The 26,509-nt window shown below is 42.6% G+C and overlaps 1 protein-coding gene across 1 annotated transcript in view; it reads right to left on the bottom strand.

The window, feature by feature from the left end:
- The window catches only part of ano3 (anoctamin 3), a 559,677-nt gene that overhangs the window by 7,441 nt on the left and 525,727 nt on the right, over positions 1-26,509 (bottom strand). Inside the window, exons 25-27 of the mRNA XM_043705429.1 lie at positions 22,011-22,158; positions 18,583-18,663; positions 15,674-15,779 (exon numbers count right to left, since the gene is read on the bottom strand). Coding sequence (XP_043561364.1) covers positions 15,674-15,779; positions 18,583-18,663; positions 22,011-22,158 — 335 coding nt within the window. The remainder of the gene's footprint in view (positions 1-15,673; positions 15,780-18,582; positions 18,664-22,010; positions 22,159-26,509) is intronic.

Genomic DNA, 26,509 nt, shown 5'->3' with positions numbered 1-26,509 from the left:
TCCCTTCCAATGTCGTTGTTTCCAATGTGGACAATGACCTCCTGCTGGCCCCTCTCCCCTGTGAGAACATTCTGCACCCTCTCTGAGACATCCTTGATCCTGGCACCAGGGAAACAACACACCATTCTGCTTTTTCTCTGCTGGCCTCTTCTGACTACAGAATCCCCTAACATAATTGATCTCTTGGAAGCCGACGTACCCCTCGTTGCATTAGAGCCAGTCTCAATACCAGAAACTTGGCTGTTCGTGCTATGTTCCCCTGAGAATCCATCACCTCCTACATTTTCCAAAACAGCAGACCTGTTTGAAATGGGTATATTCACAAAAGACTCCTGCCTTAGTTGCCGACCTCTCTCACCCTTCCTGGAGTTAACCCATCTACGTGACTGTATCTGAGACTTTCCCCCCTTTCTATAACTGCCATCCATCACATACTGCTGCTGTTGCAAATTCCTCATCGCTTCTATCAGTCTCTCCAACCGAGCCACTCGATCTAATAAGATTTGCATCCAACAGCATTTATGGCAGATATAATCCACAGTAACCTTTAACTCTCTTTAAACTCCCACATCTGATAAGAAGTACATATCACTGCAAAGGCCATTTTTGCTCCTTCACAATCTACAGACCCAGAAATACTGCAAATACTGCCCCAGGTCAAATTAATCGCTATGGCTTATATTTTAAGTTTAATCAAGAGACTTATCTGCAAAAACATAGAATCAAGAAAGAATCCACTATACTCAATACTGCAGCCTTTCTCTTGGACAGACTTAAAACAACAATTAACTTATCTGATTCTGTGCTGTGAACTTCACCCAACAGTTCCTCCAAGATTAGTTGTGAATTTCACTGTTTGTTAACTTTCCCAGAGGCACTCCGATGTCAAGTGATACACGAATTCAAACAGCAAAGGCGGTAACTGTGCAGGTTCTCTCTCTCTCTCCCCAGCACTGTCCTCACCATGTGCTTCCTTTGTCTGCTCTTTTCCCTTTTAAACTGCTGTTGTTTTGACTTATTTTTTCCAAAGTTCCAAAACAATGCAACAGCATATAAAACAGTAATTGCTGCTCCTGGAATTCGAGGACATCACCTCCAATTAGGCCAGCAGTTATTGCCAAACCTTAATTGCCCAGAGAGCAGTTAAGAGTCAACCACATTACTGTGGACTTGTAGACCAGACCAGGTAAGAATGACAGATTTCCTTCCCGAAAGGACATTAACAAGCCAGATCGGTTTTTCCCAACCATCAACAATGGATTCATAGTCATCATCACACCTTAATTGCTGGCTCTTTAAGTCTGTTGTGGTGGGATTTAAACCCAGGTCCCCAGAACATGAACTGAGTTTTGGGATTAGTAGTTGAGCAATAAAACCATAAAGCAACATGCAGTTTGCAGTTTGTACAGATAGCCTACAATATGGGCAAAACCCTCCTTCGTATATTGGTTGTCAGTGTGACATCTCATCACGGAATCATACTTAACGTTAGACAGTGTCTTGTGACCTTTGCAAGCGTGGGCTAGTTTCTCTTTACATTGGTGTCTCTTGCAAATTGTCCTGATGAGTGTAAGATGAAAGGCTTTGATAAAATGTGCCTGTTTCAGTAATGCAAAAGCTTTAGCTCAGCTGTGAACAAACGGTTTCTAGTGTGGGATCTGGGTGATTCTCCCTCTCTCCACTATGAAAGACGTATTAATCAAAATCAAAATTGCTTCATGCAGCACAAACTACATAAAAAAATGCAGTGATGTGCAGGACTGAATTAAATAATGCCTCAGATTGGTACTCCAACCTGCACAGACAAGATGCTGTACTGCCACAAATATGTTTTACAGTAAATAATTTTCACGGTTGGCTGTGAAAGAAGTACTTTGAGCATTCCTAGGGTTTAATTATTATCTTCAATGCACTGTCTAATACTTTAAAGAATGAGAATATTTCAAGCTTGATTACTATACTGTATTTTTATGACTATTTGGCAAAGCATAGTGTGATTAAAGGCAATCAGTATGACTTTGTGAGGGGCAAGTCATGTCTCACAAATCAATATTTATTGAGTTCTTTGAGGAGGTGACAAGACAGATTGATGAAGGTCGAGCAGCAGATGTGGTGTTTATGGACTTCAGCAAGGCATTTGATAAGGTTCCCCATGGTAGGCTCATTCATAAAGTCAGGAAGTATGGGATACAGGGAGATTTGGCTATCTGGATTCAGAATTGGCTGGCTGACAGAAGGCAGAGAGTGGTTGTAAATGCAAAGTATTCTGTCTGGAGGTCAGTGTTGAGTGGGGTCCCAGAGGGCTCTGCTCTTGGGACTCTGCTCTTTGTAGTTTTGATAAATGACTTGGATGAAGAGGTTGAGGGGTGGGTGTGTAAACTTACAGATGACACAAAGGTTGTATATCGATAGTATAGAGGGCTACTGCAGGCTGCAGCATGACATAGACAGGATGCAGAGCTGGGCTGAGAAATAGCAGATGGGGTTCGACCTGGATAAATGTGAAGTGATGCATTTTGGAAGGTTGAACTCAAATGCTGAATATAGGAGTAAAGACAGGAATCTTGGCAGTGTGGAGGAACCAAGGGATCTGGATGTCCAAGTACATAAATCCCTCAAAGTTGCCACCCAAGTGGATGAGATGGAAATGTGTTGCTGGAAAAGCGCAGCAGGTCAGGCAGCATCTAGGGAACAGGAGAATCGACGTTTCGGGCATTAGCCAAGAAGGGCTAATGCCCGAAACGTCGATTCTCCTGTTCCCTAGATGCTGCCTGACCTGCTGCGCTTTTCCAACAACACATTTCCATCTCTGATCTCCAGCATCTGCAGACCTCACTTTCTACCCAAGTGGATGAGGTTGTTAAGAAAGCATATGGTGTTTTAGCTTTCATTAACAGGGGAATTGAGTTTAAGAGCCGCAAGGTTTTGCTACAGCTCTACAAGATCCTGATGACACCACACTTGGAATATTGTGCCTAGTTCTGGTCGCCCTACTATAGGAAAGATAGAGGCTTTGGAGAGGGTGCAAAGAAGGTTTACCAGGATGCTGCCTGGACTGGAGGGCTTGCCTTATGAAGAAAGGTTGAATAAGCTCAGACTTTTGTCTCTGGAGAGAAGGAGGAAGAGAGGAGACCTAATTGAGTTATACAAGATAATGAGAGGAACAGATAAGGTCAATAGCCAGAGACTTTTCCCCAGGGCAGGATTGACTGGTAAGGTATTGGGAGAAAGGTATAGAGGAGACATCAGAGTAGGTTCTTCACACAGAGAGTTGTGAATGCATGGAATGTGTTGCCAGTGGTGGTGGTGGAAGCAGAGTCATTAGGGACATTTAAGCGACTGCTGGACATGCACATGGATAGCAGTGAATTGAGTGGAGAGTAGGTTAAGTTACTATATTTTACATTAGGTTTAAACCTCGGCACAACATTGTGGGCCAAAGGGCCTGTTCTGTGCTGTACATTTCTATGTTCAATGTTCTATTAGGAATTCAGACTTCATCGTCCAGAACATCCCTAGACAGGAAGTCATTGTTCCCCTTTGACAACTGCTGTGCTGCACATGTGCAGATGTGAACAGAATTATTTTGGCAAGAATTAGTGTTGACCCCCACAGGTTGAACAGTCAGACATATTCAATCATCGCTGTGTATATTTCACACAATTTCAGGTCACTTCGATTGAAGTCCATGTCACAGCTCACTCGGCTGCAACTCAAGCCCCACTATTCCCAAAGTCACCACAAAATTTCAAAGTTTTATAAAGTATGCAGAGAGTCCCCTATTTATCTGCCTTTTGAGGTCAGGTTGAAAGAAAACATGGATTGGGTGTCTGTACTTAACAAGAATTACTCAGAGTGGTTTCGAAAAGGGAAAATGTTGGATTTCACACTAAAGCTTGAAATGTTGAACAAGCCACTGCATAAGCTCAAGTTTTGGGATCTATGAGGTTTGAGTATCAGAATCAAATTGCAATATTTAAAATAGCAAAGATCGTATTCTTGAACAAATTCTTCAGGTTTTAACAATTTTACTGCAGAGAACAGTGAGAGCTGCAGTACAGATATTTGATGTGCTTAGCATTTTGGGAATGCAAATCTTAGCAGGATGTATACACTTAATGGTAAGGTCCGAGGGAGTGTGGTGAAAGAAAACTATTTAATTGTCTAACAAGAATTTTTTTTTAAATGTAGTTGCAATTCTTTTTTTTCTGCTTGTCTGGGATTTGACTATCACTGTCAAGACCAACATTTGCTGTCCATCCCTAATTGCTGTTGAACTCAATGGCTTGCTGGGGTCATTTTAGATGCTACCACATCGCTGTGATTCTGAGTCTCATGTGCACCAGAGTAGGGCAGGATACTATCTTCCCTAAATGCGAGGTGCTGCATTTTGGGAAAGCAAATCATAGCAGGACTTATACACTTAATGGTAAGGTCCAAGAGAGTGTTGCTGAACAAAGAGACCTTGGAGTGCAGGTTCATAGCTCCTTGAAAGTGGAGTTGCAGGTAGATAGGATAGTGAAGAAGGCGTTTGGTGTGCTTTCCTTTATTGGTAAGAGGATTGAGTACAGGAGTTGGGACGTCATGTTGCAGCTGTACAGGACATTGGTTAAGCCACTGTTGGAATATTGTGTGCAATTCTGGTCTCCTTCCTATCAGAAAGATGCTGTGAAACTTATAAGATTTATAAGGATGTTGCCAGGGTTGGAGGATTTGAGCTACAAGGAGAGGCTGAATGGGCTGGGGCTGTTTTCCCTGGAGCGTTGGAGGCTGAGGGGTGACTTTATAGAGGTTTACAAAATTATATGGGGCACGGATAGGGTAAATAGACAAAGTCTTTTCCCTGGGGTGGGGAGTCCAGAACTAGAGGGCATAGGTTTAGGGTGAGAGGGGAAAGATATAATAGAGACCAAAAGTGCAACTTTTTCACACAAAGGTGGTACGTGCATGGAATGAGCTGAGGAAGTGATAGAGGCTGGTACAATTGCAACATTTAAGAGGCATTTGGATGGGTATATGAACAGGAAGGGTATGGAGGGATATGGGCCAGGTGTTGGCAGGTGGGACTAGATTGGGTTGGTACATCTGTTTGGCATGGACGGTTGGACCAAAGAGTCTGTTTCCATGCTGTACATCTCTATGACTCTAAATCAGCCAAGATAGATATACTGAAGAGGTACATAAAATATTTTTCAGATAAAAACACTATTCACTAAGTTAATACCAATAAAAAAGTATGAATGAAAATACTAATTAACAAATTTAAATACGTTACGTTAATTTTTTACATCAAATCATTAAGGGAGACTTCTAAAAGTGCAGTGTCTGGCTTTGAAGTGAAGGAACAGCAAAGTAAACCATTAGCCTCTGTTAAGTGCTGCTTTTAATCTTTGATATGTTATAAACAACTGGCTCATAATCGAGCAAAATACTGAGAGGGAGGGAATACAAGGTGAGCAAAAATCAAGTTTTACCTTCTTTGTTAACAATGGTACTTCATTTTTGTATTGCTTTCTCCAAACATTTAATCACTCTTAATGTAAATACATAAACCTTGGGGATTTCTGTGAAATCCTTTTTATATAACCAATAGCTATTGAGAAGCATTAACAGTGCACCTATTATCTACTCAGCTTAAGCTGACACTGCCATAAGAGAATCCTTCTAAATCCAAAACCTAAACATGTCCAGTTTTGCATTAGCCAGGTGCTTGGCTTTCAGATGTTTTGAAAAGGAGGAGGATAGGTCTGCAAAATGTCAACTGGGGTAATTCAAGAAGATGGCTCATTACCAACTTTTCAGGGCAATTCAGACTCAATAATAAATGCTGGCAGCACAGCTCCCATAGCAGGAACACAGATTTTTAAAAACTTCTGGAAGAGCTGGAGAAACTCAGCAAGTCTGGTGCTAGTTGTGGAGAGAGAAATAGGTTGAACAGAATTTCTCTCTCCAAAGAAACTGCCAGGCCTGCTGAGGTTATCTATTAAGTTTGGATTTTATTTTGCGTTTTCAGCATCCACAGATGTTTGCTTTTACCATGACAGATAAAATGTCTCTATTTTCCACTGATTGCTTCATATTCCTGAAAGCATATTCAATTATTTTTTATCTCAATTAGCAATAGCCTTCATGAGAAAATTGGATGCTACCAACACAGTAGTAAAGAAGATAATGATTATCATTATCTTCTTCACCATTATCTCTCTAGATCAGATAAAGTAGAGACCGTGAAATAGTTAGAAACTTGGCAGTGCTGAAGGTGGAAAGTCGTCTGGTCCAGATAAGTCACATCTTACCATTTTAATAAGGGAAATTGGGATGGAGAATAATAGTGAGTTCAGAGGGCACATGGATTTGAATCATACCATGTCAAATTGTGAAATCTGAATTCAATTTTGGAAGAAACCTGGAGCAAACATGTTTGGCCTGATGGTGACTGTGTAAGATTTGTTGATTAACTCACGTACTTCAGAGAAGGAAATCTGCCATCCTTTCAAATCTGGCAAACATGCGACCCCAGCACCACAGAGATGTGGTTGACACTTGGGCAATGATTCTAATTCTAAAAAAAAAATGAGGAATGGACAATAAATGCTAGTCTCAAGATTAGAGTGGTGCTGGAAAAGTATAGTAGGCCAGGCAGCATCCGAGGAGCAGGAAAATCGACATTTCGGACAAAAGCCCTTCATCAGCATTCCTGATGAAGGGCATTTGCCCGAAACGTCAATTTTCCTGCTCCTCGGATGCTGCCTGGCCTACTGTGCTTTTCCAGCACCACTCTAATCTTGACTCTAATCTCCAGCAACTACAGCACCCACCCATTGCTCATCTGACCAGCAATGCCATGCTCCTATAGAATATAGAACATGGAACAATACAGCGCAGAACAGACCCTTCAGCCCTTGATGTTGCGCCGACTCATGAACTAATCTAAGCCCATCCCCCTACGCTATCCCATCATCATCTATGTGCTTATCCAAGGATTGTTTAAATCTCCTTAATGTGGCTGAGTTAACTACATTGGCAGGCAGAGCATTCCACACCCATACCACTCTCTAAGTAAAGAACCTGCCTCTGCCATCTGTCTTAAATCTATCACCCCTCAATTTATAGTTATGTCCCCTTGTACAAGCTGACGTCATTATCCTAGGGAAAAGACTTTCACTGTCTCCCATATCTAATCCTCTGATCATCTTGTATGTCTCTATCAAAACCCTCTTAGCCTTCCTCTTTCCAATGAGAACAGACCTAAGTCTCTCAGCCTTTTCCAATACTTCCACATCCTTCCTGTAATGGGGCGACCAGAACTGTACACAATATTCCAAGTCTGGCCGCACTAGCATCTTGTATAGTTGCAGCATGACAATACAGCTCTGGAACTCAATCCCTCTACCAATGAAAACTAACACACTGTATGTCTTCTTAATAGCACTATCAGCCTGCATTGCAACTTTCAGGGATCTGTATACATGGACTCCAAGATCCCTCTGCACATCCACACTACCAAGAATCTTTCCATTGACCCAGTATTCTGCCTTCCTGTTATTCATCCCAATGTGAATCACCTCACATTTATCTGCATTGAATTCCATTTATCACTTCTCAGCCCAATTCTGCAGTTTATCCAAGTCTCCCCACAACCTGTAACATTCTTCCACACTGTCCACCATTCCATTGACTTTAGTTTCATCTGCAAACTTACTAACCCATCCACCTATGCCTGTGTCTAAGTCATTTATGAAAATGACAAACAGCAGTGGTCCCAAAACAGATCCTTGTGGCACACCACTAGTAACCGGACTCCAGGCTGAATATTTTCCATTAACCAACACTCTTTGCCTTCCTACAGAAAGCCAGTTTCTAATCCAAACTGCGAAGTCACCCTGAAACCCATACCTCCGCATTTTCTCCAACAGCTGAGCATTTTGAACGTTATCAAAGCCCTTACTGAAGTCCATGTATACCACGTCAATTGCTCTACCCTCATCCACATGCTTGGTCACCTTCTCAAAAAACTCAATGAGGTCTGTGAGACATGACCTGCTCTTGATGAAACCATGTTGACTATCTGCAATCAAATCATTGTTTGCTAGATGATTATAAATCCCACCTCTTATAATCCTTTCCAAAACTTTTCCTGCAACAGACGTAAGGCTCACTGGTCTATAATTACCTGGGTCATCTCTACTGCCCTTCTTGAATAAGGGCACAATATTTGTAATCCTCCAGTGCTATCGCACTAAACCTGTAGACAATGACAACTCAAATATCAAAGACAAAGGCTCCTTAGGTTCCTAGACACCTCGGATAAATCCCATCTGGCCCAGGGGACTTGTCTACTTTCACTCCTTCTAGAATTAATAACACTCCTTCCTTAGTAACCTCGATCTTTTCTAGTCTAACATCTCAAATCTCATTCTTCTCTACAATATTCTCCTTTTCCTGAGTGAAAACTGATGAGAAGTATTCATTTAGTACCTCTCTGATCTCAACAGGGTCTACACACAACTTCCTACTTCTGTCTTTGACTGACCCTAGTCATCCTTTTATTCCTCACAAACCAATAGAAAGCCTTAGGGTTCTCCTTTATTCTACCTGCTAAAGACTGCTCATGTCCTCTCTTTGATCTTCTTAACTCTCTCGTTAAATCCTTCCTAGCTGATATGTAACTCTCTATCGCCTCATCTGAACCATCTTATCTCATCAACACATAAGCCTCCTTCTTCCGCTTAACAAGAGATGCAATTTCTGTTGGAAACCATGGTTCCTTTACCTTATCACTTCCTCTCTGCCTGACAGGGATATACTTATCAAGGACACACAATATCTGTTCCTTAAACTAGCTCCACATTTCGATTGCCCCATCCCCTGCATTTTGCTACCCTATTCTATGCATCCTGAGTCTTGCCTAATCACATTATAGTTGCCCTTCCCCCATCAATATCTCTTGCCCTGTGGCATGTTCCTTTCCCTTTCCATTGCTAAACTAAACGTAACTGAATTATGGTCACTCTCTCCAAAATGCTCACCTACCATTAAATCAAACACCTGGCCATTATAGTTGCCCTTCCCCCATCAATATCTCTTGCCCTGTGGCATGTACCTTTCTCTTTCCATTGCTAAACTAAACGTAACTGAATTATGGTCATTCTCTCCAAAATGCTCACCTACCATTAAATCAAACACCTGGCCTGGTTCATTACCAAGTACCAGAGCCAATGTGGTCTCCCCTCTTGATGGCTCTTTGACATACTGTGTCAGGAAACCTTCCTGCATGCATTGGACAAAAACTGATCCAAATGACGTACTAGAGTTATAGCATTTCTAGTCAATGTTGGGGAAGTTAAAGTCCCCCATAATGACCATCCTGTTCCTTTCACTCCTACCCAGAATTGTTTTGCCAATCCTCTCTTCCACATCCCCGGAACGCTGCAGAGGACTATAAAAGACTCCCAGTGGTGTGACCTCTCCTCTCCTGTTTCTAACCTCAGCCCAGACTACCTCAGTAGACAAGCCCTCATCAAAAGTTCTTTCAGTCACTGTTATACTATCTTTGACTAACAAGACCACACCTCCCCCTCTTTTACCTCCTCCCCTATTCTTACTGAAAGATCAAAACCCTAGAACCTGCAACATCCATTCCTCATCCTGCTCTATCCATGTCTTCGAAATAGCCACAACATCGAAGTCCCAGGTACCTATCCATGCAGCAAGCTCACCTACTTTATTTCGGATACTTCTGGCATTGAAGTAGACCATGGAATCCTGTCCCTGTCCTCTCTATTTTCATCCTCCTGTGCACTGGAACTACACCTCAGGTTCCTATCCCCCGGCTGAGCTAGTTGCAACCTACCTGAATAGTACCAGCAAATTCCCATCCAGGATATTAGTACCCCTCTCGTTCAAGTGAAGACCATCCTGTTTGTAGAGGTCCCACCTTCCCCAGAATGAGCACCAATTATCCATGTACCTGAAACCATCCATCCTGCACCATCCCTACTGCCATGTGTTCAGCTGAAATCTCTCCCTATTCCTTGCTTTGCTATCACATGGCACGGGTAACAAACCAGAGATAACAACTCTGTTTGTTTTAGCTCTCAGCTTCCACCCTAGCTCCCCGAAATCCTGCCTTACATCCCTATCCCTCTTTCTACTGATGTCGTTGGTACCTACATGGACAACTTGGAACTGGTCACCCTCTCTCTTCAGGACCTCAAAGACACGATCCAAGACATTGTTTTTAAACACATTTTTAAAAGTTACAGATGAATCTTGAATCTTATCCGTTATATATTTTGAACTTACTTCCCCTTCCTACCTATTTCTCTGAAGTAGTCTCTGTTTGCTTTCAGAATTTAAGTTAAAACAATATCAAGTTATAAATGTTATACCGAAAATGGTGCCAAACGCAGCGACATTGCAAACTTTTCACGCACTCATTCCAGTGCACATGACAATAAAGCTAATTCTAATGTTAATTCTAATGAAAGAAACACCATGTTCTCTGTTCTTTCTACCTGTATTGTCCCTTACTTTTACTCAATAGCCTTTTCTTCTAGGAACCATAGACAACTTAACCTTATATTGGCGCTTCCTTTGGAACCTGGAAACAGTTGACAATGGTAAGTCCGAACAGGAGCACATTATTGACAATGCTCACATGTCCGCAGCTTGTTCTAGACTGGACCCAAGCTCTGTCCTTCTGATCACCTGATCAGTTCTCTTAAAGGGGCAGCACCCTCCCAATTACATACATAACTATTTTGGGCAAGTTTACCTAGCCCAAGGTCAGGGGTTTTGGGAGAAGGGGAGGCATAAAACAGATCAAATGGATGTTTTTAATCACAAGTGTAGAACATATTTATTTTAATATTGAATTAAAATGTACTGTTTGGAAAATCGCAATGCGAGTTACTGAGAGAGAAAAGGCATCAAAATATGTTCAGAAAATATTTGGGTAACAAATACTTTTTTTATTAAAACTTGCTGAAAAGAGGTAATTGTGTCAAAATTTATTGTCTTAGACTTAACAGGAAATTTCACAAGGGGAAAGTAATGGTTATGCTACATGAGAGGAGAGAGCCAATTGGTTGACTCTGACTAGGAGAGGCATTGCCATGGAAAATGCACCCATTCATAATGATTGACAGATTAACAGCCAGTCATTGTTAAAATATAAACCAGGCAGATTGACTCTAATTGATTACTGCATTGCTCTGAGAAATTGTTAAAAATAGTTGTTACCGAGCAAACATAGTTTTCTAGTGGCAGAAAGGCAGGGTGAGGAATATTTGCATTTACTATAAATATTCACAGATTCCCCATAACAAAGTCTCAGGAACAATAACTTTCTGTAAGTATCCAGAAAGAATGATGTTAACAACTCATGGAATTTTATTTCCACGTAGAAGACTATGACTATGTTACATTCTTAATTTGCATTCAATTGGACACAATGAGCCTCCTTCTTTATACTAATGACAGGCAAGACTGGGAACGGTGTAACATGAATGGCCAATTCGATATTGCTCAAAATACACCATTGTCGACAATTAATATTATCCCTGTCGATGTGTGTTTTCTGCAATTTTACCATTTGTAGCCAAAGTATTTTGACTGATGAGAGTAACAGTACCTGGCCCATATGGCCCTCTGTTGACTTTATGCTGACAATCTTACACTTATTAATTATACGGCAGTATCTTGCATAATTGTATCTTGCGTAGAGGGGATTCTGAGAGACAAGATCTACAGCCATTTAGACAGTCAAGGACTGATTAGAAATAGGAGGAGAAAGTGAGGACTGCAGATGCTGGAGATCAGAGCTGAAAATGTGTTGCTGGAAAAGCGCAGCAGGTCAGGCAGTTTCAAGGTGAGGGTGGTAGGCCAGAGTGGGGTGGGGGCGGAGAGGTCAGGAAGAAGATTGCAGGTTAGGAAGGCGGTGCTGAGTTCAAGGGATTTGACTGAGAGAAGGTGGGGGGAGGAGAAATGAGGAAACTGGAGACTTTCCTCATTCCTGAAGAAGGGCTTTAGCCCAAAACGTCGATTCTCCTGTTCCTTGGATGCTGCCTGACCTGCTGCGCTTTTCCAGCAACATAGGTCAATATGGCCTATTACGTGGGAAATCACGTCTCACAAATGTTATTTAGTACTTTTGAAGAGGTGACAAAGAAAGTAGATGAGGGCAGTGTGGCAGATGGTGTCCATGTGGACTTTAGTGAGGCCTTTGGGAAGGTACCACATGCTAGGTTATTGAGTAAGGTTAAACCTCACGGGATCCAGGGAGAGATAGTCAGTTGGAGACAAAGTTGGCTTGACTGTGAATGACAGAGGGTAGTGGTAGAGGGTTATTTTTCAGACCAGAAGTCTGTGACTAGTGGGTCCACCATAATTTGTTGTTTATATAAATGATTTGGATGAGAAGTTAGGAGATATGGTTAGTAAGTGTCTGGGAATATAGTGAGATCTTGAACAATTGGGCCAGTGGGCTGAGGAATGGTAGATGGAGTTTAATTTAGATAAATGCAAGATGTTGGCAACCCAGGGCAGGAGTTACACAGTCAATGGTAGGGCCCCAGGAGAGTGTTATAGAACAAAGAGATCTAGGTACAGGCTCATAGCTCCTTGAAAATGGAGTCACAGGTAGACAGGATGGTGAAGAAAGCTTTTAGCATGCCAGCTTCCATTGGTCACAGCACTGAGTATAGATATTGGGATGTCTTGTTGCAGCTGTGCAACACATTGGTGAGGCCACAGATGGAAAACTGTGTGCAGTTCTGGTCACCCTATTATAGAAAGTATATTATTAAACTGTAAAGAGTGCAGCAAAGATTTACTAGGATCCTGTCTGGGCTGGAATTTTTGAGTTATAGGGAGAGGCTGGATAGGCTGGGACTTCAGTCCCTGGAAAGTAGGAGACTGAGGGGTGACCTTGTAGAGGTATATAAAATCATGAGAGGCATAGATAAGGTAGATAGTGAGCAGCTTTTCCCCATGATAGGAGAGTCTAAAACTATAGGCCATAGGTTTAAGGGAAGAGAGAAGAGGTACAAAAGGGTCCAGAGAGGCAATCTTTCACATAGAGGGTGATGAGTATTTGGAATGAGCTGGCAAAGGTAGTGGTGGAAGCAAGTACAATTTTGTCATTTAAGAAACATATAGACAGGTCCATGGATGGGATAGGTATGGAAGGTGATAGAGCACATGCAGGCAAATGGGACTAGTTTAATTGTGAAAACTGGATGGCATGGGCAAGTTGGACCGAAGGGCCTGTTTTCAAGTTGTAGACCTCTATGACTCTATCTCTGGTGTCCATTGCATAGAGTTGTGCTGCAGGAGAGGTAACAATGCCTAAAACAGCTGAACTTTGCCTTTGGCACCAGCCAGGAACTGCTTTTCCTAATCTGCCTCTCCAGGGGCAAATGGCGCAGATTGGGAAGTTGACACGCCACGTCATCAAGGGGACCCTGGAGGAGTGGGTGGCTGGATCATGGAAATGGTAGCTGCTCTTTATTTGTTATTTCTACAAACAGAACCTAAGTGTTGGGCAAACTGGTCAGAAAGCAGCTGTAAAAATCCCTCTGAGCTTCCAGTTGCCTGCCACTTGGGCACACCATGGTGTTCTCTGCCCGACGTTGTATCTCGGGTCAAGCTCAGTGCAAGCTGAAAGAACAGCATATCTGTTTCAACTTGGGGACCCTGAAGCCTCTAGGACTCAATACTGAGTTCAATAATTTTAGGGCTTGAACATCTTAATTCTCCAACCACACAGCATCAATGTCGACTTCACCAGTTTCCTAAACGCCCCTCTCCCCACCTCATCCCAGATCCAATCCTCTACTTGGCACCGCCCTCTTGAACTGTCCTACCTGTCCATCTTCCGCCCCACCTATCTGCTCACCCTCCCCTCCAACCTATCACCATCACCCCCACCTGCATCTACGTATCATCTTCCCAGTTTCCTCATCCCTACCCCTTCTATTTATCTCTCAGTCCCCTTCCCTGCTGATGAAGGGTTTCTGCCTGAAACATTGACTCTCCTTCTCCTCGGATGCTGCCTGACCTGCTGTGCTTTTCCAGCGCCACACTTTTTGACATCTTCATCCATGTCGATTAGCTACCTCTACACCCTGTAAGGACATGGGCTGTTTTCACCACAGCCAACACGTTTTCACCCATTTATGATTCCCATTGCCAACTTTTCTTTCTTCTTGGCTTACTTTCAACCATCCCTATGACTGCCTAACTTACTTCCCTCTCTCTGTGCCCCATCTCCACCTATCCGCTTATTCCACCCCCCACCACCCCGGTCATCAAAAACATACTAACCTTTTTCCTAGCTACTATCAGTTCTGGATTTAAACATGAACTCTGTTTTTCTCTCTCTACTGATGCTGCCAGACCCGCTGAGTTTCTCAAGCAATTTATGTTTTCTGCAGTTTAGACTTAGGTTTAGATTACAAGTCCACACCCACCCTACGAAGAGCAACCCACTCGGACCCACTCCCCTACTTTTACCCATTCACCTAACACTATGGGCAATTTAGCAAGGCCAATTCTCCTAACCTGCACATTTTTGGACTGTGGGAGGAAACCGGAGCACCCAGAGGAAACCCACACAGACACTGGGAGAATGTGCAAACTACACACAGCCAGTTGCCTGAGGCCGGAATTGAACCCGGGTCTCTGGAGCTGTGAGGCAGCAATGCTGACCACTGAGCCACCGTGCCACCTTTTTGTGTTATTTCAGCATTTCTATAGGTCACTTTTTGTTTATTCACTCATGGGAACATGGGCATCACTGGCTGGCTAGCATTTATTGCCCAGTCCTAGCTGCCCACAAACTGATTGGCTTGCTAGACCATTTGATGTGGCAGCCGAAAGTCAACCACATTGTTATGTAGTCAGATATCGGCCTGGCAAAAGTGAAGATGACAGATATCCTTCTCTGAAGGACATGAGTGAGCCAATTGTTTCGTGGTCATCAGTGGATTCTTCATTTTTTTTGTTGAATTCAAATTCCACCATCTGCCCTGGTGGGGTTTGAACCTGGGTTCCCCAGAGCTTTAGCTGAGTTTCTGGATTAATCATCTAGCGATAATACCATGAAGCCATCGAGTACTATCTGAGTCTGTTTGAGCCCTTTGGAAAAAAAAGTTCACTTTTAGGTCCAGTCAGGTTCAGCAAAATATTTTCAAAAGGACCTGAAAGATTCATAATGGACTCAAAAACTGAAAACATAATTGACCCGAGAAACAGTTGGTCCCAAGGTTTTTGCATAAAGGATTCCTGACCCGTGCTGAAATCTCATCTTAGATAAGACCAGAAGTCACTCAGCCCTAGGTTATAGTCCAACAGGTTTATTTGAAATCTAGAGCTTTAGAAATGTGAAACTTGTTGGACTTTAACCTGGCATCTTGTGACTTATGATCTTGTCCACCACAGTCCAACACTGGGGTGTTGATCCACAGACCCCAAATTCCTCCTAATCACACAATAAAGACAACATGTTTTACTCCAATTAGTTTTATACTATATTCACAGAAATGTTTTACATTTCATGTCGTAACTTTCCGCTAGTTAACACTGATGGTTTACTCAAACGTGTTGAGAGACAGTGAACTCACAAGCAATATTATTCAATCATGTAAGGGTGTAAACGGACATGGCTGACCTCAAACACGATGATGAAAGCCAAACGTGCAGCTAGAACATGCCAGAATTGTAAAGTGAACTCATATCGATCATGATCCCATGGTGGAGCTCTGTAGTCTCTGTACCTTGAAGCAAAGAAAATGTGAAAAATCAAATGTTAACACTCATGATTATCCATTCTGTTTGTTTGAGCATATACAAGGGCATAAGCATATACTTTGCACTCAGGATGCCTTTATTGGCTCCTGTGTTTAAATCCTGACCTACCTCTGATTATAGATTGTTCAGTTTGTGCTTTTTTATAAGTCAGGTTTCTATCCTACTGATAAGTAAGAAAATGGAATATCATTGCAATTATGGAAGGATAGCCTGGATTTTGCTGCTGCAATGAGGGTAAATCTGTTCGCATATACTGTCATTTCAATCATTAACTTACTTAACTCCTAGCATAAAGTCCAGTTAAATATTAAGTGAGGCCTTATTCATTGCAACTGGTGACTTTAATCAGGTCAACCTCAAGCTGATGCTGCTAAAGTACCACAAAGACATCTCCTGCCCCACCAGAGGACTGAACATCCTGCACTACTGCTCCACAATCAGCAAAAATGATTACCACTCCACCCCCCCCCCTCCCCCCTCCAACCCCGGACAAGCAGATCACGGTGCTGTGCTCCTCCTCCCAGCTTACAAGCAGAAGCTGAAACAGGAGGATGCTTAACGGAAAGAAATATAAGGCTGATCCAAGACTGTGAAAGAGTCACCCTGGGACTGCTTGGAATCGGTGAGCTGGACCACATTGGCAGAAAACTTCGATGAGTCGGCTATCACTGTCATGGACTCCATTATCAAATGCATGGAGGACTGCAAGCCAGAGAAGTCAATTGGGTGTTCCCCAACCAGAAACCCAGGATGAACTGAGAAATCCACTCCCTACTGAAGACCAGAGGTGTAGGATTCAAATCGGATTACCCAGACCCATACAGGACATCCACATATGACCACGGTAAAGCCATCTGAGATGCCAAAAGGCAGTACTGCACCAAGTTAGAGACCCAAACCAACCAAGCATATTCCCGTTGCCTGTGGCAAGGCCTAAACAACATTTACAGGATACAAAATGAAGAAAGCAAGATAGTGGATAAAGACAAATCCCTTCCAGATGCATTCAATGCATTCTATGCTGAGTTTGGGCAGAATGCCAGCGGCATGGTGTCACCTGTCCCAACAGCCTCAGATGCACCTGTGCCCACCGTCACCGCTGCAGACATCAGATTAGCCTTCCTGGGAGTCAACCCAAGGAAAGCAATGGACCCAGATGGAATCCCCAGATGTTCAGTTAGATCCTGTGCAGACCAGCTGGCAAAACTATTCACTGATATCTTCAACCTCTTCCTCCGACAAGCTATAGTCCCCACCTGCTTTAAGAAGATCACTATCATCCTCAAACCTAAGAAAGCACATGCGGTAATGACTACTGCCCAGTGGCTCTGACCTCCATAATCATGAAGTGCTTCGAGAGGCTGGTCATGGCCCACATCAACTCCAGTCTCCCAACCTGCCTCGACTCCCTGTAATTGGCCTACCGATATAACAGGTCCACAGTGGACACCACTTTCCTAGCCCTGCACTCATCCCTGGAACACTTGGACAACAAGGACAGCTATGTCAGACTCCTGCTCATCAACTACCGTTCTGCCTTCAACACCACAATCCCCTCCAGGCTGATCTCAAAACTCCATGACCTTGGTCTTGGCCCTGCCCTCTGCAACTGGATTCTCAGCTTTCGGACTCACAGGCCACAATCAGTGAAAATAGGCAACTGCACCTCCTCCATGATAACACTCAACGCTAGAGCCCCCCAAGGATGCGTCCTCAGCCCCCTACCGTACTTCCTGTACACCCATGACCGTGTTGCTAAATTCTGAACAAACGCCCTCCACAAGTTTGCTGACAACACCACCATTGTAGGATGGATATCTAACAATGAAGAGTCAGAATACAGGAAGGAGATAGAGGGCTTGCTGACATGGTGAAATGATAACAACCTCTCTCTCAACATTGGCAAAACTATAGAACTGATCATTGACTTCACGAAGAAAGGAGGAGGACACCCCCCCATCTGCATCAATAGATTGGAGGTGGAGAGGGTCAAGAGCATCGAGTTCATTGGAGTGACGATAACTGACAATCTATCCTGGACTTTCCAGGTAGATATGACAGTCAAGAAGGCATAACATCACTTCTTCTTCCTCAGCCATTTGGGAAATTCAGCATGTCCATATGGACCCTCACCAACTTCCACAGATGCAACACAGAAAGCATACTGTCTGGCTGCATCACGACTTGGAACAGGAACTGCTCTGCCCAGGACCATAAGAACTACAGAAGGTTGTGTGCACCAGTCCAGATCATGGAAGCCAACCTCCCATCCACGGACTCCATTTACACTTCTCGTTACCACAGAAAGGCTACCAACAACAACCGCAGGTTGCCCACCTAGTGTTCTGGTTTCCTCCCACAGTCCAGGCTAGGTGGATTGGTCATGCTAAATTACCCATAGTGTTCAGGGACATGTAAGTTAGGTGCATTAGCCATTGGAAAGGAAGGGTGATAGGTTAGGGGGGGGATGGGTCTGGGTGGGATACTCTTTGCAGGATCAGTGTGGATTTGTTGGGCCGAATGACCTGTTTCCACACTATAGGGATTCGATAGTATCTGCGACAGAGGACCAACAGCAAACCAGTGGTGATGGGCAAGAATGCTACATAATTGAACAACTGCTAAATGAACCTTCAGTAACTTGTTCCAGATTACATGTTGGGCGCTATTTATTTGCCCATATGTTTTTCTGAAGATTTCAGTGCACTGAGGTGTGGGTGTTTTAGGGGTAACGGTGCAGTCTCCTTCCTTTCGCAGAATTATATTCACCTGCAGTAGCCTTTGTCTGTTGAGTCAAAATCAGCCATGCTGAAGAAGGACAAGCTGCCATTTACATAGCCTGTTAAGCATCTGCAAGAAAATTGGAAGATGTCAGGTATCTGTGAAAAAGTAATACCAATTATACTACACATTAGCCCGCAAACAGTCCACAAGCTTCAAATCACAGAGGGATTTACTCTGGTCTTATTATGCATCTTGATTACCTGGCTAGTTTAATAAACAACATTGGAACACATGTCTTTTGAGATCTTAACCCTTAAAGGTTTATATTAATCCATTAATTTTTACTGACACATGTTTTCCTAGTCTGCGTCTTTCCATCCGAAAACAGTGTGGGGTATCCTTTGAGTATGTGTGATACATTGAGTTAATCTATGTTACATATTAGGCCAAGGCACATTTGTAAGATTGCGAATATTTCAGACCTCAGGGAAGTATGTGGCTACAGCTTTTGAGGACTGAGCATGGTTAGGATCAGATTCATTTCAGAAAAATACTCATGTCCTTTAAAGAGACTGAAAATGCAGCAGCTTCCCAAGAATGGCTACACGAATGAGGAACTCCAGTTATGTTGACAGGCTGGTGAAGGTGTGACTGCTTTTCCTGATGAAGAAACACTGAGAAAGGAAGCTTGATTAAGACCCATGGAAGGTTTGGCCAGAGTAGACCAGGAGAAGCTGCTGGTAGGATTGAGAATCAGAGGTCTTGGATATAAGGTACCTGCCAGGAGAAGGAACAAATCACAGATTTGTTAAAGTTTGGAAAGAGGCCGTTCAGCCCTTTTTGTGTCCACCAGCTCTCTGAATGAACAATCACTTTGATCCATTCTCCGGCTTGTTCACTCTAACCCTGCACACTCTTCCTTTTCAGGTTACACTCTAATTCCTTTCTGAATGCTTCGTTGAATCAGGCATCCACCACACTCTTAGTCAGGCAGTGCATTCCAGCTGCTAACATTTTGTTGCATTTTTTTCTCAGATCACTTTTAACAATTCCTTTAAACCTGTTCCTGATCCTTTCACAGCTGAGAATTGTTTCATCCCGTCTCCTTTGTCTAGGCCCTACAATCTTTTCAATGTCTCGATCAAATCTCTGCTCAGCCCTCCTTCTTCCAAGGAAAACAGTCTCATCTATCTTCACCAGTTGAAGTTCCTCACCCCTGGAAGCAATCGTTTCTTCACTTTCCCCATGCCCTGACATTCTTGCAAAAGTGTGCTCTTGCCATGAACACAAGAGTATCGTCAATGTTCCTTTAAAATGCTTAATCCTAAAATGTGTTTTTTTTTCCAAAAAGAACAGAGGATTGCCACTGACAGAAAAAAAAAGACTTCAGTGTTGTCTGACAAAGTGGTACCTCCAGAAAGTTCTATCCTTAGAAAGTCAGGAAAATTTCAAAGAAATCGAGAGATGGTAAGAAGAGATAACAAGGAGCTGACGGATTTCCCCATCTCAGCAGGAAGCCAACTCTGGTAGACATTGTTTGTGTTCTCCTCTTCCAGGAATATCCAAAGAAAATGGTGAAAAAGGTGATTGCAGTGCTATCTTTGAACAGTACTACCTCTCAACACCCTTTCTTCCATCACACTTTTATTCCTTTTCAGTCTTACCTGAACAGCTTGTGGGCAGGAATATTTAGTACCCAGCCTTGCCCTTCTCTAAACCATGTCTCTTTTATCATCATAACATCACATTTCCTGCAGCAATAATTCTAAAATCTTATTCACAGGTAGACCCAGGGTTGTGAACGGTTCCATTATCGAATCCACTTTTTAAAAATTCATTCATGGGATGAGTGTGATGCTGGCTAGGCCACCATTTATTGCCCATCCCAAAGGGCAGTTAAGATTAAACTATATTGCTGTGGACCTGACAGTTTCCTTCTCTAAAGGACATTAGAGAACAAAATACGTTTCTTTTCTTGACAACTGATGAAATTTTTATGGTCAACATTAGACTCTTAATTCCAGATTTTTCTATTGAATTCAAATTCCACTATTAGCCATTCTCAAGTCAATTTATACACAAATTGGAACACAATGCCTGTATGTTGGGTCCTTCAAATTACAACAATGTGTGGGACTGCATTCATAAGTACGGACGTTTCTAATTCGGGTCCCCCTGTATCTCACTCCCTACGTTCAAAATGGTGACACAACGGTTCACACAACGGCTGGTGACAGTATGGAATACACTGGCAATGAGGTGGAGAGAGGCTGAATAGAAGCATTCAAGGGAGCATTGGATCATTATCTGAAAAGGAAGAATTTGCAAGGCGAGGTTGAGAAAATATTAGGGAGAGTGGCAGTAGGTGAATTGCTCCTTCAGAGAGCCAGCCCAGAACTGCACCAAAATGTTACAGTGGCCTACATGACAAGATGTTTTGAATACAAATGCTTTACTGAAATTGCATAGAGTCCCATGGTGAGACTACATTTGGAATATTGTGTGCAGTTTTAGTTTCCTTGCTGAAAGAAAAGCATTCTAGCCCCAGAGGTGGAACAACAGCAGTTCACCCATCTAATCCTGGATGGACAGTGTTCCATGAGGAAGGATTAAAGACACGTGGCCTATATTCTCTGGAGTATAGGAGAATAAGAGATGATCTCTTCCAAATTTACAAGATTCTTCCAGGGGTCAACAGGGTAGATGCAGAAAGGATATTTTACCTGGATCAGGGAAGTGGTGGATGGTTGGGAACCAAGGGACACAGTCTAAGGGACAGTCCAATTCAGACTGAGGGGAGAGGTTTATTTACTCGGCAGGGGATAAATCTTTGGAAAGTTCTCCACCCTGAAGGCCATGAGGGCTCAGGCATTGGGTGTGTTCGAGGCTGAAATTGATGGATTTCCACATATTAAGACAAAATATTCAGAGTTATGGGACTAGTCCAGGATAATGGTGTTGACATAGATGATCACCCATGACACCATTGAATGACAGAGCTGTCTTGAAGGATGAATTGCCTCTGTCCGCTGCCACTTCTCCTGTTTCCATGGTGATCTGAGTGGACTCCCTCTGTTTTGTGACGATCATAGAATTCTAGTTTGACATCCCTTTGCAGAGAAATTCCAATCACTTCAACAACCCACATACTGTCTCCAATTTAGCAAAATATTACACGACGTTTGATTTTCAATGACGGTGCAGTCAGACCCTGGGTTGTGAATAGATTCCATTTTTGACTCTGCTTGAAAGTTTATTTGTATGCAGGTTAGATCGCAATGCAGGAAAATATAAAATTATCACTTGTAAGTATAGGAAACATTTCTTGAGCTCCCAAATTCACTGCTGGCAAACTTTGAAAAGACAGTGATCCCTTTTTAATGAACCATCTATCAATCATTTGAAAGCACACATAACATAATGACGGGTTTTTCAGACTTGGATCTGAATAGAAAAGTTGAGAAAGATCATACTTTTCCTGTATGTATCCCTGATTTGCACACGGACCGTATTTGAATACGTAGACAAGGCGAGGGATGTAATCTGAGGTTATGGCAATCACAAAAGCATTGGTGATCACAGCAAGTACTCCGATTCCTTCCAGAATTCCATACCAGATTCCTAGTGAAGAGAACACAGTCTATAATAATCTGCTTTTCTGATATTTCCTGCAGGGAAGGAAAAATGCATAAAACCTTACTATAAATTCACTTTTCAGTAAATTCACGTGGCTTGTATGTTAAAGATAATCTTTTTGTTTCTTTTTGATAGTTATTACTCTCGTCTTCTATAATCTGGATTGTCATCTTTCTAAAAGAACATTTTGTCCACATCTGATGCTACGTTTTGTACATACAGTACAACTTATATATTATCAATCCTTTTAAATCCAACAAGCAGACTGCTATCAAACCTTTCGTCAGTGTGCATTGCTGCTGGCAGTGACTCTACTGCTTAAACAGAACAAGGTTTTTAAATGAGTTGATGGAAAACAATTTAGCTTTTGGACATGTCAGTTAATCAGGGAACATTCAATGTCTCAAAAGCATACCATCTGCTGGTTAAGCTAGACAGTGCAATTACAGTAAGACAACTTTATTTATTCACAGATGTGACCAACACAAAATTCCACTCATCTGGCTAACCTGCCCTTCAAAGGCCTGAAGTGCAAGCTCAGCACCTGCATGGAAAATTCCAAGTAACACGCCTCAATTCTCCCATTTTAAACTGAAAGTCTGAATGGTTTAAAAATTCAGCTTCATTTTATGCGTCCTCACTTTGATGGCCTGACTCATAACGTGCGACTGAAATTAGTCACAATTTTCATGATCAGAAATCTAACACCTGTGCATAGATTGCCATTAACATCACCGACGTGGCCGACAGTAAACTCTATGAAGTCATGGACAGAAATAATTGAAGGGGCAATTAGAGAAAAGGACCACATAAGGAGAAAGCCAGAAAATGAGATACCTAAATTGTTGTTGAAGTAAGGACTGTAAATCACTTTAAAAAGGAACTGTACGGCTGCTTGAAAACAAAAATCCTGCAGTACTGATCAATGATTGGCAAAGTAAAATTAGACAGAGAAACTGTTGCGTTATGCCTCATGGTTAGTGTGTCAATATATCTTTAAGTTTCATGCTCATTATAACATGGCTGTAAGTTTGCTCGCTGAGCTGGTAGATTTGTTCTCAGATGTTTCATCACCATGCAAGATAACATCATCAGTGAGCCTCCGGGCGAATGCTGGTGTTATGTTCTGCTTTCTATTTATGGGTTTTGGTTTGTTAAGGTGGATGGTATCATTTCCGGTTCTTTTTCTAAGAGGTTGGCAAGTGGAATCCAAACTGATGTGTATAACTTGGAGATAGTGAGAACTCCAGGTGCTGGAGAGTCAGAGTGAATGAAGAGTGGAGGTGGAAAAAGCATAGCAGGTCAGGCAGCATCAGAGAAGGGGAGTCGATGTTTCAGGTCAGAACCCCTCATCACTTCTGAAATCTCAACTCTCCCTGTCCTCTGATGCTGCTTTTTCCAGCTCCACGCTTTATCCACACTGTGTAACTTACCAGCTAAATGCTAGCCCAGACACTGATATGCCTGAGCCATGTAATGGTTGTGTACAATAGTTAATTGTAAACTAATGTCTGATAAATGGTTATTGAATTATTTAATGCTATAATATCCTCATTCAGTTTCTGATGTGACACAGAATAACATAAGCATTGTCACATCAGGTAAAATATTCTGCTGGAGAAAAATTCACGTTAATATTTGGTGAAGGAAAACATTAGCACATACTGGAGATGACAACAGGCCTATTCCTGTGTGCTATTGGACAAGTACAGTAGAAAATCTACTTATATTACCTGTTTACAAATTGCAAAATGGAGCTTAATGCAGCAACCACAAATATAGAAAACCAACACCAATCCAAAGACCATAAGGTATAGAAACAAAATTAGGCCATTCAGCCCATTGAGTTTACTGCACCATCTAATCATAGTTGAAATGTTTCTCAATTCTATTCTCCTTCCTCCTCCCCATAATCTTTGATCCCTTACTAATCAAGAAACTCTCTATCTTTCTCTTAAGTACACTGAATGACTTGGCCTCCACAGCCCTCTGTGGCAATGAGTTCCAGAGATCAACCACTCTCTGAAGAAATTCCTCCTCATCTCAGTTCTAAAGGGCTGTCCTTTCTCTCTGAGGCTGTGCCCTCAGATCCAAGTCTCTCTCACTGGTGGAAACATCTTCTTCACGTCCACTCCAACCAATCCTCCCAGTCTTCTCTAAGTTTCAATCAGATTCCTCTCTCATCCTTCTAAACTCCATCAAGTACCACAGTTCACAAACTCTTCTCATATCACAAGTTCTTCTTTCCCAGGATCACTCTTGTAAAACACCTCTGGACCCCCTCCAATGCCAGCACAATGTTTCATAAATACAGCACCCAAGACTGCTCACAACACTCCAAATGTAGACTGATCAGAGCGTTATACAACCTCAGCAGTATGACTCTGCTCTTGTATTATAGCTCTCTTGAAAAGAATCTGCATGTTAACCTTAAGAGAACCCTGAACAAGGACTCCAAAGACCCTTTGTGTTTAAGATTTTCCCACTTAGAAATGACTCTGTGCCTTTATTCTTTGTAGCAAAGTGCATAACCTCACAGTTACCCACATTGTCTTCCATCTACCACTTCTTCACCTAATCTACAAGCCTCCTGTAGCCTCTATGCTTATTCAACACTATTACTCCATCCACTATCTTTGTATCATCTGCTCACTTAGTAACAACACCCTCAGTTCATTCATCCAGATTGTGAATGTATAACTTGAATAGTTGTTGTCCCAACACAGACCCCTGTGGACCACTAGTCACTGGCTGCTAGCCTGAAAAGACCCCTTTATCCTGTACTCTCTATTTTCTGCCAGTCTGTCAATTCACTATCCATGCCAGTGTGTTGCACCATGGGATCTGATCGTTTTAGCAGCCTCCTGTGTGGCACCTTGTCAAAGGCTTTCTGGAAATCCAAATAGATCACATCCACTGTCTAACTTGTTCGTTACCTCTCAAAGAATTCTAACTGATTTGTCAGGCATGGTCTCCTCTTGATGAAGCTGTGTTGTCCCATTTTACTAAGCACTTCCAAGTACTCTGCAATCTCATCCTTAATAATGGACACTAAAATCTTACCAATGACTCAGATCAGACTAAGCAATATAAATTTTCCTGTCTTCTGCTTCCTCCCTCACCACCCCCCTCCTTAAACAGTGGTATTGTAGTCCTCTGGACCCTACCTGACTCCAATGATTCCTGAAAGATCACCACTAATGACTCTATAATCTCCTCAGCTATCTCCTTCAGAATCCTGAGGCATAGTCTAATCAGGATGATTTATCCACCTTCAAGCCCGTCAGATTCTCCAGCACTTTCTCTTTCATGACAGCCACTACACTCACCTCTGCCCCCACCAATCCCCACACCCCCTCCCCCAACTGTCTCGAAGTTCATCCATCCAATTTTCACAATGTCCAGTGTCATAACATTCAAAGCTATGAGACAAGTGTTGGAAAGTGTTGGCACAGATTTGATGGGCCGAAGGATCTCTTCTGTGCTGGATGATGCTATGCTCAGCTCAAATACAATGTATTCACTCCTCCAGAATCTGACTAAAACATTGAGATTTCCAATGTCTGCACAGCCAGGTACCCTCACGCTATCCATAAGCATTACACAAACTTACTGGACACGATTGCCATAAATACAGTGCCATTTGAAAAAGGTTCAGAATTGGGCACGACAGCAATAACCTGACAATGTTATTTTTTCCCCTCCTTCCTGAATATATTAACTTCATGTAGTAGTCAAGAGCCAAGACATTTGCTATCACATCCAAGAGTTCAATCTTCACATTCCTCACACAAGTGAGCATCAACAGATTATTTCTTTCTGAGCTGAATGTGTCCTCACCTCATATCCACAGATGGGTTGACGCGATCAAATGTAGCAGCAGAAATAGGCCATTCCGCCAATCAAGTCTGCTTCACCATTCAATGAGATTATGGTTGATCTGATAATCTTTAACTCCACTTTCCTGCACTTTCCCCATAATGCTCAACTCCCTTACTGATTAAAAGCGTATTTATCTCAATCTTGTCTACTCAGCCTTGACAGGTCTCTGTGGTAAAGAATTCCACAGATTATCACCTCAAAGTTTGTGCGAAGATTTGTAGCTCGGGTGCTCGTTGTTGTGGTTCTGTTCGCCGAGCTGAAAGTTTTTGTTGCAAACGTTTCGTCCCCTGGCTAGGCGACATCATCAGTGCTTGGGAGCCTCCTGCGAAGCGCTTCTTTGATGTTTCCTCCGGTGTTTATAGTGGTCTGTCCCTGCCGCTTCGCAGGAGGCTCCCAAGCACTGATGATATCGCCTAGCCAGGGGACGAAACGTTCGCAACAAAAACTTCCAGCT

Source organism: Chiloscyllium plagiosum, chromosome 16, assembly GCF_004010195.1.
Source record: "Chiloscyllium plagiosum isolate BGI_BamShark_2017 chromosome 16, ASM401019v2, whole genome shotgun sequence".
NCBI lineage: Eukaryota > Metazoa > Chordata > Chondrichthyes > Orectolobiformes > Hemiscylliidae > Chiloscyllium > Chiloscyllium plagiosum.
This window is presented reverse-complemented; position numbering and strand designations above follow the sequence as displayed.